This window comes from Mus musculus, chromosome 4, assembly GCF_000001635.26.
Source record: "Mus musculus strain C57BL/6J chromosome 4, GRCm38.p6 C57BL/6J".
NCBI lineage: Eukaryota > Metazoa > Chordata > Mammalia > Rodentia > Muridae > Mus > Mus musculus.
Genome location: NC_000070.6, coordinates 44,023,721 through 44,039,304, shown reverse-complemented (window position 1 = coordinate 44,039,304; position 15,584 = coordinate 44,023,721). Strand labels below are relative to the sequence as shown.

General features: G+C 48.5%; 2 protein-coding genes across 18 annotated transcripts in view; one reads left to right on the top strand and one right to left on the bottom strand.

The window, feature by feature from the left end:
- Gne (glucosamine (UDP-N-acetyl)-2-epimerase/N-acetylmannosamine kinase) overlaps nucleotides 1–5,230 on the top strand; it is a 50,103-nt gene extending 44,873 nt beyond the window's left edge. For 3 of the 5 annotated variants that reach the window (NM_015828.3, NM_001357539.1, NM_001190414.2), the window contains 2 exons: nucleotides 242–358; nucleotides 1,952–5,230. In NM_015828.3, the coding sequence (NP_056643.3) occupies nucleotides 242–358; nucleotides 1,952–2,187 (353 nt within the window). In that variant the 3' untranslated portion in view covers nucleotides 2,188–5,230. The remainder of the gene's footprint in view (nucleotides 1–241; nucleotides 359–1,951) is intronic. The other 2 variants (XM_006538073.4, XM_030253655.1) reach the window with 1 other exon arrangement.
- Nucleotides 5,231–6,458: 1,228 nt separating this feature from the next.
- The window catches only part of Clta (clathrin, light polypeptide (Lca)), a 29,031-nt gene continuing 19,905 nt past the window's right edge, over nucleotides 6,459–15,584 (bottom strand). For 4 of the 13 annotated variants that reach the window (XM_006537587.2, XM_030253143.1, NM_001080385.2 and 1 more), the window contains 4 exons: nucleotides 13,745–13,856; nucleotides 9,037–9,090; nucleotides 7,870–7,905; nucleotides 6,459–6,904 (listed from right to left, as the gene is read on the bottom strand). In XM_006537587.2, the coding sequence (XP_006537650.1) occupies nucleotides 6,733–6,904; nucleotides 7,870–7,905; nucleotides 9,037–9,090; nucleotides 13,745–13,856 (374 nt within the window). In that variant the 3' untranslated portion in view covers nucleotides 6,459–6,732. The remainder of the gene's footprint in view (nucleotides 6,905–7,869; nucleotides 7,906–9,036; nucleotides 9,091–13,744; nucleotides 13,857–15,584) is intronic. The other 9 variants (XM_030253145.1, NM_016760.3, NM_001369158.1 and 6 more) reach the window with 4 other exon arrangements.

Genomic DNA, 15,584 nt, shown 5'->3' with positions numbered 1-15,584 from the left:
AAGAGCAGGTAGGGAGCTGTCCTCAGCTTCCACGTAGCTAAGATCAGAAGTGCTGGCAAGAGGGCAGCAGAGGCTTGGGCAATGCGCGGGTATCGTCACATGACAAATGGCTCTGTCACTGTGAGGAGGCCTCGATGCTTCGAGCTGCTGCCAGTGGGCACAGGTGTGTGGCCGAGGCCCCTCAGGGCTGCTCAGGCCCCTCGGGGCTGCTCATTCCTGACCGTTCTTCCTGTTTGCTCAGAGGACCTGCTCTTGGTGGAAGGGATGTCAGTACCAAAAGACGAAGCTGTGGGTGCCCTCCATCTCATCCAGGCTGCCAAGCTGGGCAACGTGAAGGCCCAGAGCATCTTACGAACAGGTGAGCCTGCGGTCCCAGATGCCCAGGGCTGCTGGAGAGCCTCAGTTTCCCTCAGGCGCAGACACTTTTCCTGCCGCCGAGTGGGGAAGTGTTGATGCTTACAAGCACTGCCTGTAAATGTGTTGTAATCCTTGTTTTATAATAAAATAGTACGAGTTTACAGATAGCATTTAGAGAAACATAGGACAGGAGGAAGAAAACTACCGAGTTTTCCCACTCAGTCGCCAACTGTTAGGATGTCCTTCTAGCTTCTCATAAGGTCACATAATTAAGGTCATACCTTACGGTGTATACAAAGTTTTGTTTATTTTCGCAGTGCTCAGAATAAACGCAGAGCCTTGTGCAATCTGGGAAGCACTCCGCCACTGCCACTAAGCTAGACTCCCATTCCCCTTTTCTCTTGGATGGGGTGTCCTTTGTTGCCTGTGCTGACACCGAGAAAGAAATGGGAAAGAAAGATATGGTAGCTGAGAGGCCTAGCGAAGACAGAACATCAGCTCTAGAAATCTAGGTAGCAGCTTGCGTGATTAGGTGAGTTCAAGACCAGGCTAGGCTACGGAATGAGAACTGTCTCCAGCAGGAGAATAAGTCAGGACACTCTCACACAGGATACTCTCTCTCACACAGGACACTCTCACAGGACTCTCTCACACAGAACACTCTCACACAGAACACTCTCACACAGGACACTCTCACAGGACACTCTCACACAGGACACTCACACAGGACACTCTCTCTCACACAGGACACTCTCACACAGGACACTCTCTTTCACACAGGACACTCACTCTCACACAGGACACTCTCTCTCACAGAGGACACTCACACAGGACACTCTCTCTCACACAGGACACTCTCTCTCACACAGGACAGTCTCACACAGGACACTCTCTCTCACACAGGACACTCTCACACAGGACATTCTCACACAGGACATTCTCACACAGGACACTCACACACAGGACACTCTCTCTCACACAGGACACTCTCTCACACAGGACACTCTCTCTCACACAGGACACTCTCTCTCACACAGGACACTCTCTCTCACACAGGACACTCTCTCTCACACAGGACACTCTCTCACACAGGACACTCTCTCTCACACAGGCTTCTCAGGAGGCTGAGGCAGAATTCCAGTAATTCTGAGCCCTGTCATAAGACTCCTGTCTCAAAGCAAAGCAAAAAGCCAGCTAAGACCTTATAGGCAAGACGAGGAACGCTGAATTGGAGGCCTACCTGGATCACACAGTAAGAGTCTGTCTCAAGCTGGGCAGTGGTGGCGCACGCCTTTAACCCCAGCACTTGGGAGGCAGAGGCAGGCGGATTTCTGAGTTTGAGGCCAGCCTGGTCTACAGAGTGAGTTCCAGGACAGCCAGAGCTATACAGAGAAACCCTGTCTCAAAAAAACAAAAACAAAAACCAAAAAACAAACAAACAAACAACAACAAAAGAGATCTACCTACCTGTCTCTTGAGGACTAAAGTTGGGGGCTATCTCACCTGGCCTTCACAAACAGCTTTTTAAATGTAGCACTTCCTGGAGTTTGATGTAAAGTTTCCTGGAAATGTCTCTGCTTTTACCCTCCTGCAGCTGGAACTGCTTTGGGACTTGGGGTTGTGAACATCCTCCACACTATGAATCCTTCCCTGGTGATCCTGTCTGGAGTCCTGGCCAGTCACTACATCCACATCGTGAAGGACGTCATCCGCCAGCAAGCCTTGTCCTCCGTGCAGGATGTGGACGTGGTGGTCTCAGACTTGGTGGACCCGGCCCTGCTTGGCGCAGCCAGCATGGTTCTGGACTACACAACGCGCAGGATCCACTAGGTCTCCCGGGAACGGACACGGACAGAGACTCGGGAGCTGCTTAGAGTGGAACCATGCTCTTCTAGATCAGTGTTTCTGCGAAGGCAAATTTGGGGGGAGGGCTGCTGAGACAGCTCAGTGGTTAAGAGCCTGCCCTGCTCCTGCCAGTCCCCAGCACCCATGTCAGGCAGCTCAGCTGCCTGGAAGCCAAGCTCCAGGGGACCCAATGCCTCTCTGCCGGGGGCAGCTGCACTCAGATGTACATACCCCTCTCCACACACATACAAATAAAGCTTATTTTTCAAAAGGCAAACTTGATATCTGGTCCCAGAAATACCAGAATCTCTCTATAAAAGGGATTATCAGAATGGCTCACAGGCTGTGGTTCAGCTAGTCCAACAGTGGCTGTCTTGCAAGGGACAGCCCAAGAGTCCTGTTCAGTGCCTAGGGCTGGATGTCTCAGCTGGTCTTCAGTACACGTCAGACTCGTGCAGCAGGCTTTAATAACCGTGAATGGAAAGCAAGGGCCACCAGGCAATAGCAATTGCTTCCTTCTTCCTTGTACTTTACAGAAGCTGTCACCGAAAGGTGTGGCCCCGATTAAAGGTGGATTTTCCCACCTCAAAAGATGTGGATCAAAAGTGGACCTTCCTACTTCAAAGGATTTAATTAAAAATCTCTCCCAGGTGTACCCAGCCTCTTAGGCTTTAGTTAATTCCAGATGTAATCAAGTTGACAACCAAGAATAGTATCACACCTTTCAAATCCACTTTCCCCATGAGCTTTCGCCAAGGCTGCTCTGATAGGGTCATCTCACTGCAAACCCTGCTGTGGGTTCCAGGGACACTTCCTGCACCAAAAGGAGCAATAGCACCTGACCCAGAAGACTTAGGACTCCTCATAGACCTCGGGATGCTAGCTAGCATCATGGGAAGGCTTAGTTTACTAGTCCTTCCTCAGACCACAGAGAGAGCCTGTCACACAACAGAAGACAAGCTCACCAGAAATGCCCACTCACTTTGATTTTTTTAGCAACATAATACATTTCACAACTTTTCAAGAAGGCATACTCCTGTTAAGTAGCCACCACCAGCCAAGGGATTGGACAGATGTGTCACCGCACCCCGGGACAGGACAGATGTGTCACCGCACCCCTGTGTCTGCTGAGAGATGCTTTACTTGAGGAGTTTGTGAGATACTTTAGACTGGGGTCCAAGTTATGACGGCCTTAGTGGCTGTCCTTATCTTCCCAGAGATTGCAGGCAGGCAGGCCGGCCTCAGAGCTTCTGGAAAGAAAGCCTTTCACTGCTCTCTGTGTCCCAGAATGTCAGCATACACATTTACGTGTACTTTGTGACACCTAAAGCCCAGAGCCATGGATCTGGATTTGGACTACATTATTGTCTTTTTGATGTGTTTGTTTTCGAGACAGAATCTCGCTTGTCTCTGTAATCTCGCTTGGTTCATCTTAAACTTACAGCAATCCTCCTGCCCCCGCTTCCAGAGTACTGGGATTATAAACAATCAATCACCACACCCAGCTTAACATCTGCTTTTTCTTGGATGACAAAATATAAAAGTCCTCAGTTCTGCCTACCGACTGTACCCTGGAGTAAGCACCCACACGTGCCAGTGTATCAGTTACCTTCTGCTGCTGTGATGGAAGTGACCAAGGCAACTTACAGAAGGGAGAGTTTCATTAGCTTACAGTTCTAGAGGATTCATAAAGGCAGGGAAGGCACAGGAACAGGAAGCCAGGGCAGGGAGCTTGAGAAACCACATCTTCAACGACAAGCCAACAGCAGCAGAAGTGAATGCAAATAGGGCAGGCCACGGACTCACCCAGACTGCACCAGCAAACAGCACCACTGAGGAGCACGTACCGACATACCTGAGCCTACAGAGACATTCCCATTCAAACTGCATCCACTCCTGACTCCCATAAACTCATGGACGTACCGCCATGCAAAGCAGTCAGTCAGTCCACCATTCAAGTCCCCGGAGCCTAACAGTCTCCATACTAAGCACTACGTTTCTTCTGAGACGTAAGGGGACCTCTCAACGACGACGTCCTGGTAAACCCACAATGGCAGAGTATACATTTTGCTTCCAAAGAGAGCAGTGGAAGCATGGGAATAGGGGCATGAAGAATGGGGCACGGAAGGAATTAGGGACACAGTGGGAAAGAGGCAGGGAGAACTCAGCAGGACAAACTCCAACCCTGCAGCTTCATACCTATCGGGGCCATGAGTGTCAAAGGGCTTAGAGGTTCAGCCCTCCAGCTTTGCTGTCTGTCGCCTACATACTTGCCGGTCTTGGGCTGGTTCTATGCAGCCCTTTAACCAGTGGTTCTCAGCCTCCCTAATGCTATAATCCTTTACTATAGTTCCACGTATTTATTAATACAACTCATGTTGTGGTGACCCACAACCAGAAAATTACTTTGCTGCTATTTTGCTAACTGTACTTCTACTGTAATGAATCATAATGTACATATGTGATATGCAGGATATGATATATGCCCATGAAAAGGATCTTCCGACCCCACAAAGGGGCAACGACCCACAGGATGAGAACTGCTGCCGTCAATCATCACCTGGGTCTGGTTATTATCCAGGCCTGGAGCAAAGGATGCCCACGAAGCGGTCATCACTCACCAGTGGGTCACCCTGTAATCACTGCAACCAAACAACTGCACTGTTACCACGCTGTGAGCCATGTATTTGAAAGGATAATACCAAACTGAAAACCAAATCCTGGTTTTAATCAACTCTGTGGAAAGTGTAATATATTCTGACAAAATATATATGGTGAAACTGTCTCAATTTGAATAAATATTTTTATTGCAATTCTGAACCAATTTTAAAAGAAAAGATACACTTCCTTGTCCAAGTCTTACAGTGTGCTTACCATCACCTCTGCCAAAATCATAAAATCATTTCTTTTCCCAAAAGAGCTCTGTATTTGTGGCCCTGCTTTATCATTATCTAATTTATGTTATCAAGTGCCACTGCTTTCTGAACCAAGGGAAAAGGAGCTATTATAAAGGACCATTATTAAACTAGTATTTTTGTTTTGTTTTTTTGAGACAGGGTTTCTCTGTATAGCCCTGGCTGTCCTGGAACTCACTCTGTAAACCAGGCTGGCCTCGAACTTGAAAGTCCACCTGCCTCTGCCTCCCAAGTGCTAGGATTACAGGCGTGTGCCTCCACTGCCAGGCTAGCATTTAGTATTTGACACAGAGAAAAGGTAGGCCCAAGAAGGAAGCTCAAAACTAAATGTTGAACACCCACTAAGCCAATGACTACTTCCTCTTTTTTAAAGGCAGGGTCTCACTGTGCAGCCTTGGTGGTCTTGAAACTCACTCTGTAGACCAGGCTGGCTTCAAACTCAAGAGATCCACTTGCCTCTGCTTCACCAGTCCTGGGATGAAAGGTGTGCGCCATCGTGGCCACCCTCTTCCCTCATTCTGTCACCTCATGAAGCTACATGTGGCTAAGCAAGAATTGTCAATGCTGCACAACAAAAGACACGAAGGATTCTAAACATCAGCAACCCTATCCATGACGTCTGAGTCACAAGTGGGAGAGCCTTTACTCCTAGCATTGCGCACTTCCTAGAGCTGACACGAAGGTCTCTCAGGCGGTCTCTGGGCGAGCTTGCGTTTCCTTGATACACGGTGGCTTCAGAGCAGAAGAGCTTCTTGAAAAGTGGCTCGGGGTTACAGGCAGAGATGTAACACGCCAGCGGGGTTACAGGCAGAGCTGAAACACGCCAGCGGGGTTACAGGTAGTGATGTAACATGCCAGCTGTGCTGCCCTTTATGATCTAGCCTTGGAACTCACAGCCATCACTTTGTCCTCTAGTTTATTTCATCTGGATAATATCAAAATTTAAAACTGTCACATATCCAAGCAAACCCCAGAAACGGCATGTAGCCAGTACCAAAACCAAGGGCCATGTTCTGGGGCCACGGAGGTTCGTGGGGAGGAGTAAGGCCTTATGGAGAGGCCTTTAACCTGGTTCTTAAATTTGACCCCTATTTCAGAAGGTAAAGAGAGTGGCTGATAGGCTAATAGCAGGTTCCATGCATGGCACCCAAGACCCTAGACTCACTCTCTAGTATCTCAACCCCCAAACACCAGACATATGGAGTTACTATAGTTTAGAACGGTGGACACTCAGTGGCTGTGTCTTCTCAGCCCCAGAAATCAATGAGAATCACTCACCCCTTTAAACCTGTCCCCCAAGCTGCAAGACCATTTTCAGATCAATTAAAGATGCTTCATGTATACATTGTTTGAAACAGAAATTTATTCTCAGAATAATGCACAAAAGCACAGGTTGAGGCTACTGTCGGGAGCTCCTCTCCCTTCCTCTTCCTCTCTCGTCTCTGAATGCCAGGGAGAACACAGTTGAAGGAAACATGCAATCACAAACAATGATCAACTCTAAAGACAAAAGGTTTGGTCCAAAAGAACTCAACATAATTAATCCAATTACGTGAACAGCTTCACTGAGTAGGATTAAGATATTGTAGACGTAGTGTTTCCACAGGGTGGCTCTTCAGTGCACCAGGGGGGCCTGCTTCAGGGAGATGAGGACTGAGCGCATGCGAGAGACATCTTTGGCCTGTTTGCTGGACTTGGGGTTAAAGTCACACAGGCGGGCCACCCGCTCCCACTCAGTGCCTGGGGATGACTCGTCAATGTCGTTTACAAAGGCTTCTTCTGCTGCCCTGGAAGCAATAACACAATATGTTGGTTTAATGTAAAAAAAAAAAAAAACAAACAAAAAAACCCTTTGAGCAATCTGGTGGCTGTCTTGCTATAACTTGCTACAAAGTAAGTGACTTTTGACTTAGTGGCATTCTGGTTTTCCAGAGAGTATTGGCCCCTAGCTCAGGCCACAAGCAAGGGCAGATGTGCCCAGCTCTCCTAGATACAGGTACCCAGGCTGCTCTGTGAAATGGCGGAGTACAGGTTTGGTTCAGGGCTTGGTCTGTCTCTATGGCTGGCTTTGCTCATCAGAGCATGAAAAATCAACTCCTTGGCCAACTACAAACTGCTTTTCTGAACAAGAACTAAGCAGCAGGCTGATCAAGGGCTTGCAGAGTAGCTTGTGCTGGGCCATACTGAGGTTCAAGGGAATTAAGACTTCTAAAAAGCCCTCGGGTCACTGCATCATAGCCTCAAACTCACTCCTAAGGCTGGAGAGAAACAGGGCAGAGCAGAAGGTATTCAAGACCAAGCACCCATGCTAGCAGGCACCACACTGAAGCCATTCTGGAAGGGGTTGTTAGGACATTCACCAGCTCAGCCAACAGTCTGCCATTTTCTCTCCAGTCAGGTATCTGGTGCCACTCAGGGAAGATCCTGGCAGGAGAGCTAATGTGAGCTGCTTTTTGGCAGGATGCCACTCCAACACTCTTTCACATGGGGATCAGCCTGCCCTGTGGGAACTAACTGGCTGGAGCAACAGCCCAAAGGCACGTGGGAGAAGTGGGAAAGACACGATGGACTTCAGCTACTCCAACAAGCATCACGGGCAAAGCAAAAGCAATGGAGATGACCGGTCTGTGGGGACAGAGGGTGGCACTATCACAGGGATGGCCGTGGCAAACACTGCTGAAGCCCAGAGCCACTACAACACTGCGACTTCATGGCACACACAGTTAGGGGCAGTGAGAAAGGTTTACTTAACTGTTCTAGGCTGTAGCAAGGATGGTTTATGTTTGTGCTTAAAGGTGAAGAGAAGAAAAGAAACAAGGAGAAACTTTAGGTCAGATATAGAAAATGAGAATGGCTCAATGCAGATGGTCAGTAAGCTAGACATGCCCTTGCCGGTCTTTCTTGGCCTGGGAGCGTGCAGCTGCCTTTGGCGGGCCACCCTGCTGTCCAGCAAACCCAGACTCAACTTTTCCAGTCTCCATTTCTCTACTCCAGAGAATGTGTAAAAGTCAAAGCCAACACCACCTGTAAGTCCAGCATTTCACAAGTTTCACTGCAAACTCACCCGGGGCCCAGGAAACCCAGTTCTGCCGTCTAATGAGGTGGCCATCCCAGGGTCATGGGCCCCAAGAGACTCTGTCTACCACCTTCCCCAAGTAGTTGTTCTTTTTCCTTCCTAGTTCTGTCATAAAAAGGAAGCAGGACTATTTCCAAGTCCTCAGCAATACTAAGGTCACTAACAAGGATCTTTATTAAAAACAAAAAAGCTTTGCTAGAAAAGGTAGTTTTCTGGGGGAGAAAACTGCGGCAGTTTACTGGACAGTTTTGAGTATCTTGACTTCACAACTAGGGAGGCTCTGTGCTGGGGAAGAGGGCAGGGCACCAGAAGCTAGCCACTAAAATAGCAATTTCTGCTATCTAAGACCAGGGAAACAGTGTCAGATACCCACACTGCCTGACTGAATGACACTTCATGTTCTTTAAGGATCAGGAATTGGCAAGGCAGAGCCTCCACCTCCTGCTCCCCGGCTCTGACTCTGGTAATATTGTGCTGCAGACCATGGCCCCAACATCTTAGGTCACCGCAGGCTCCGCAGGGGCAGACAGGCAGGCAGCAGGGCCTGGAAGCTGGCAGCACCAGCAAGTGGTCAGACCCAACTAAGCCCAAAAAAACCCTTCCCAGAGAGACCATTGAAGCTTGCTTCCCTCCAGGACCTCCAGTATGCAAATGGCCACAGGGAGAGCAGGGAGTGACAGTTGTGCAAGATTAGCAACAGTCATATCTAGCTTATCAACTCTCAAGCAGCCCCACAGAGCCAATGTGAAAGATTTAAAAAGCAAAGCAACTTGTGACAAAAAGGAGCATTAACTCTAAACAGAAAGAATCAAAACAAGAAAAGGAATTAGTTTTGCAACATACACATAACCAATCAGGTCAGCGAAGGGTTGTTTGTAGAAAGCTTCGTCTGCCACCCTAGACAGCAAGAAGTCCAAAGGCAGGCAAGCAGGCAGGAAAAAAGAGAGAACATTGAGAAGCAGAAAACATCTAAACCCCACAGTATTGCACCTGACAGTCCCCAGGGAACTGCTCCCCGGGCTCCGTCTGACCCAGGGCCTTCCAGCGGTGGGCACTCCAGTGCACAGAGAGGGGCATCTTGGAAACTGGCCTTCCTGGTGCCCGCCACAGGAGAGCACTGCAGCGTCAGCTTTGGGCTTCACCGGCGACAGCCTTTAGTAAGCACTCTGTTATGGGCTACATGCCATTCCACACACGGCAACCGTTAGTCAGCACCGTTGCTGACGGTGTCCTCGCCTTCCTCCCAGGCAAGGTGACTGAGGCTCAGCGATGAAGACTTGGTCAGCCGGTGGCAGTGTGGATCGCAGTGCACGTGTTTTCCTCACTACACACTAACGTTTGCCAGCTCAGGGTGCCATGCTGACTTTCTGTCAGCCTCAGGAATTATCACTGGGTATGACCACTGCCAGCCAACAGATGGGCACAGCCCCAAAGATTTAATCCCAAATCTTGGACCCAACCATTGCTTTCCCACACTTGCTTGGTGGAACAAAAAACCTGTGGCTGTTGCACAGTGCGCCTTAGACGTAGAAGAGGCTGGGGTAAGTGCTCTGGGGAAATGGAAGCTAGTTTGGGCCCCAGGGTTCCGTGTCTGCTCAGGAAGCCAGGGCAGTTTCTAAACACATGCCAGTCTGGGCTTTTGACAAAGTGTAGCTTAAAATCCTGACCTCACCAAGTCCTTATATACTCGAGGGCGGGAGGCAGGTGGGGTGGGAATGTGCAGGACCCAACTAACCAGGGCACAGGCACACTGGGAATGACCCTGCCAAACCTCAGCTTGTTCTTTGCTATATTGTTTTAGGATTTAAACAAACAAACAAACAAACAGGAAAATTTTGTTTTGTGAGATAGGATCTCACTTTGTAGTCCTGGCCTCCCAAAATTGAGGCGGCAGACATTGGCTGGAAGGCCATTTAAAGGACAATCAGGTCACTCATCAGTTTACACACACATTTATCTGAAAGCAAATTCTAGTAACATATATTCCAGTTTCTATTTATTTCATTTTGATACGGGGCCTCATGTAGCCCAGGCTAGCCTTAAACTTGACAGGTAACCGAGGATGCCCTTGATGTTCTAGGTCTCCTACTCTCGTTCCCAATCTTAGGAATGCGGGGATGGCGAGGATCCCCTTCAGGCAGTGCTGCGGACCAAGCCCAGGGCCTCACACAGGCCATGCAATCACGACTAACTGACCTAGACCTCCGGCGGTTTTAGTTTACTTTTAAAATACACACATACCCTTCATTCTTTCCTAATTCTCTACACAGAGGATATCTGTGGAAACGGAAAGAAAGCAAAAGGAGCAGCCTGGTTGTAACTCAGGGAAACAAGCTGCGGGTGAGTCAGTCAGGCGAGTGGGAGGCACAGAAGGGCAGGCAGCTCTACACCCTAATCCCTTTAGTTTACAGAAGGCTTAGCCTAATCCATTTATGCTGCTTTGCTCTCACTGGGGGAGAAGAAAGGTCTGCAGCCTCCCCTCAGGGCATCACTCACAACAAAGGCCTTGGTGAGGCCCTGCCTCTTCACTACTAGCCCCAAGAATAAAGAGCTTGTCTCTAAGACAAGCAGGGCCTCTGACAGACAAAATTAGAGACACTAGCGCACAGGCGCCCCACCTGTCTGCTCTCCTCCCAGGGTAAGGCCGACCTGGAATCAGCACCTGTCAGGGCTTAGGGAAGCCTGAAACGGGGAGAGGAATGCCTGACCAAAGGCCTAAAATAACAATTCAGAACTCCATTCTATAAATAGCTCTACAGTGGGCATGGAAAAAGAAGTCTACCACTGCTAAGAATAGTGGATTTAATTCCTCAAGTGGTTTTGGTTAGAGCTGAAAGTCCTAACACAAGAGACCTCTAACAAGGGGAATGTTTCTCTTCTTGCTTGGGAAGGGAGATGCTGCAGAGTTGTCCCCCAAGCATGAACTGCAGGAGACTTCCACTGTTCTGAGTCTCTGAAAAGGGAATTCTTTCTCATAGGCCACAACTGAATGATTCACTCTCTGGTGCAACAACAGGTAGGCCCTAACTTGGGGTAAAAGATAAGGTTTGGCATAGACAACACAGTACCGGCTACATAGGAACCAAACACCACCACCGCGTTGCCCCCACCCTTCTGCTGACTCCTCCTCACCTCACTCAGGAAGACCTGGCCTGGATGTGCTCCCAAGTGGTGAAGGGTTTTGTTTTATTTCAGAATAGGTCTCTATGTTCCAGGTTAGCCTCCTTTCTGTCTCAGCCTTCAGAGTATCCAATTATAGTAGTGTGGTACCACCAATGGCTTGGCTGATACCCCTCCTTCCCTATGTCATTTTGAGGATTTAACACAAAGTCCTGCATCACAGAACTTCATTCCTAGCACCTCAAATGATTTATAAATTCTCCTAACCACCATCCTCTAAAGAAATCACTCGAAGACAGGCAGTGGTAGTACAGGCCTTTAATTCCAGCACTTGGGAGGCAGAGGCAGGAGGATCTCTCTGAGTTTGATGCCAGCCACCAGGATTACACAGAAAAGACTGTATCAAAATAAAACAACAAAAACAAAAAACAAAATCTACAGGATTAAAGAGTAGAAAACGTATCTTCTGTCCTAGGATGTGGGGATGGTGGTTAGCATACCCTAACCTTATGCACTCAGACCTGAGCTGTGAGCAGCTTTTATAAGGCAGACTCAGCTGGTTTCCGACATCGACGTGTTAACACTCCATAAGAAATCTCTTCTCTGTGAAACTAGGGAGGTCGGGCAGTTGTGGCGCACACCTTTAACCCCAGCACCTGGGAGGCAGAGGCAGGCCAGCCTGGTCTACAGAGTGAGTTCCAGGACTATACAGAGTAACCCTGTCTCAACCCCCCCCCCAAAAAAAATCAGAAACTAGGGAGGATCAGGCAACTCAACATTCTACAATTCCGAGTAAACTAAAGTACTGCAATCTGACTACATGCTCAGAACCTCACCCTCTAAGGTTAAGTTCCTCTAATAGACGTGGGGTATTCCTTTAAATAAAGGGAATAAGCACAAACTTGTGCAATAGAAAGCCTGTTCCCAATGTCTTCATTATTAAGCTTGAAGGTCTATTTGTCAAGTTGCTGAAGCCATGGGACTCGATGTTAGTGGACTTGCCCCAGGGCCTCCAGAGTGGAGCGGTGCTGAGGCACTTTTGCTGGGGTGTACTCCCCACTGCAACATCGTTCTTTACTGCAGAGCCACACCTGATCCTGGAGGGGAATCGTCTTGAGGTGGCAAGAGCAGAGGAGCCTGACATTTCACACTTCACATCAGCACAGAGGCTCTGGGCGGCCGGATGGCAACTGACCCTGACCAAAGTCCTTCCCACCTTACTCAAATGGAACCTGAAAGGCACTGTCTTAGAGTACACCCCTCAGAGACATGTCCAGGTTGAGAGGCCTAGGCTTGGCATCAAAGGACAATGTCAAAGATGATCAAGAAACACGGGGAGTTTTAAAGGACTGTCTTAATAAGAGCCCACTTATTCTGTCATAGTTGCTTCACAATGGCATCAGCTGGCTATATTTTCTGAAAGATTTCCTTCTAAGAGCTGCCCCCGAAATGCCAGACCCAGCCCACAGCGAATAACCTAAGGCCCAGTCTGCCTTGGGATCTGTTTTTGTCCTTTTTTTTTTTTTTTTTTTTAAAAAAACAATGAAATGAGTGGCATGCCTCCTACTTGGTAAAAGGTGGGTGGCTCTGAATCCAGCAGAAAGTTAATCTGCCTGTGGCAGGGAGCTATACTCTGAGCATCTCCCTAGGCTACCTCCAAGAAGTAAGGGCCCCTACGAAATGAGTGCATACCACAGCTACTGTTTGGTAATGATAGGGGACGGAGTGTTTTCTCTCCCCACAGTATTAACTTTCAGTAAGTGTAATGTGTGTGTGTGTGTGTGTGTGTGTGTGTGTGTGTAAGAGCACACTGCAGCTACCTTCAGACACACCAGAAGAGGGCATTGGATTGCATCACAGAAGGTTATGAGCCATCATGTGGTTGCTGGGAATTGAACCCAAGACCTCAGGAAGAGCAGTCAGTGCTCTTAACCGCTGAGCCATCTCTCCAGCCCCTCTTTTAAAAGCATGTTCATGAGCCCAGAGCTTCCTAAGCACAGGCAGTCGTCGGTGAAGCCTCAATCCTGCAGTCCATGCTGGGACATCCTGAACGACCTAATTACAGAGCACGTCCGTGCTAAGGACGGACTTCAGAAAGCCTCTTTAGGAGGGCAAGGCTACATTTAGGGGATCTGTATACTTAGTCTGTAATTCTCTCCAAAGTAACGAGACTCTGCAGCTGACCTTTCATCTCAGGGCTCCAGGGCCTACCTTTCCCAGATCTTGCCATTACAGTTGATGAAACCAGGCCCAGTTTAAGAGCCAAACTCAATCCAAGTTGAATTTTGCTCACAAGACCCAGGAGACTTGTAGCCTCTGTTTCTAGCAGTTTCTTCCAGATCCCCAAGGCCTTTCTAAGAAGGCAGGCACAGCCAGGAACCTGGACTGGGTTCTCGAATGGATCTGACTCAGTCTCAGAGAAAGGACCAACCTGTTGTTTGCCTTTGTCTTCTGTAGCTGCTCGTCCTGCCTCGCATACCACTCTTCCAGCTCCTTTATCGCCTTTTCTTTCCACTCCGCTTCTTGCTTCCGAGAATTGGCATCTTGTAAGAGAGAGAGAGAGAGAGAGGAATACAACTGAGGGAAAGCAGAAGTAAGTTCATTTCAACGTGTAACGTTTTGGTCCTACTGAATGTACAGAGCTATCGGAATGTCTGAGCATATACATATATGCCAGGGAAAAAAGTGATGGGAGGTGGCTCATGAGTTAAGAGCAGTGGCTACTCTTTCAGAGGGCCAGGGTTCCATCCCCAGCACCCACATCCCATGGGAGCTTACAACCATCATTAACTCCAGTTCCAGGGGATCCAATACCCTCTTCTGGCCTCTATAGGTACTTCAAACATATGGTGCACAGGCATGCATACAACTTTTTCCTTTTTTTGAGCCAGTGTTTCATGTAGCCCAGGATGACCCTAAACCTATGACACTGGTGAAAACCTTGAACCCCTGCCTCTTGCTTCCCCCTCTGAATGCTGGTCTACAGAAATAAATGACTATGCCCCGGTTTGTATTGCTGGAGACTGACTTCAGGACTGTGTGCATGCTGGGCAAGTACTCTCCCAATTAATCAACAGATGCGTCTAACTCTCCAGAAATGAACACAGTCCACACCCCTAATGTAACCACTCATATTCTTAAACAACACAAAGTTACTCCCCTAACTATAAATATGGTGGAAACTCTTGTGCGAGGCAGGAAACGCACAGTAAAATTAGCAGAGGTAGAAGTGACTCACAAATCAGAGCTAATGGAAAGAAAACAGGGATGGAGGGAGCTGCAGGGGCCAAGGACACAGGATCACTGTTTAACAATCACCGAAAGGCTCAAGACTGCAGGTTCAGAAAAGTCATATATGTAGGTTTGCTAGCCTGGATTCTCAAACATTTCTCCTTTGGAAACTATTTATTCGGAGTGTGTGCATACACTCATACACAATCAGGCACATATGCAGGTGCCCAGAGGCCAGAGGACCCGTGAGATGGAGTTACAGACAGTTGTGAGCTGCCCTGTGGGTGCTGGGAACTCAGCCTGGGTCCTCTGCAGGAGCAGCCAGTGCTCTTAACCTCCAAGCCATCTTTCCAACTCCCATGTGAAGTTTTCAGATTAAATGTAGTTTTGCACAATGTCTGGTTGAAGATCACCCGTCACAAAGGGAGGGATGCATGATCATGCTAGGGGCACCGTGACTCACTCGAACAGTCAGACATGCTCGCAGGGACATCCTCTGTGGCCTGTGACTTACATGTATCTCAATCTTTACAATACTCCCAAGAAGACACATTTTAGGTTCATTTTCAGCAGTGAGGGAGGGAAAAAAAACCCAAAAAAACCTCAAAAAGTCGAGTGAGCTTGCCATGGATAAGGGAGAACAAAGACTGGTCTGCTCGCAAGCTTACACTTGACTTCCTTCAGTAGGCCAGCCTGAAAATAACCACAGGATTATATAACCATCAAGGCCACCAGGAATGCAGAGGCAGCCCACCCTGTAATTATCATCTTGCAGAAGGAGAGTGAAAGCGGGGTGGCATCAAGTAAAGACTGGTCTGAAGAAGCAAGAGCGTTCCTGGGCATCCGTGGGAGTCACCTCCAAGTGTCCTGATGTTACAGACTCTCCTCTGTTGTTTAACTCACCAGAAACGGCCTGGCGCGCACATGAGACCCGTCTACTTGGGGTCCCGCTAAAGCCTCTGACACACTGGCAGGATTTCTGATGGTCCTGTCCATGACACACACGGGGCAGAGGATAAACCAATGGATTCTCAAAGTTG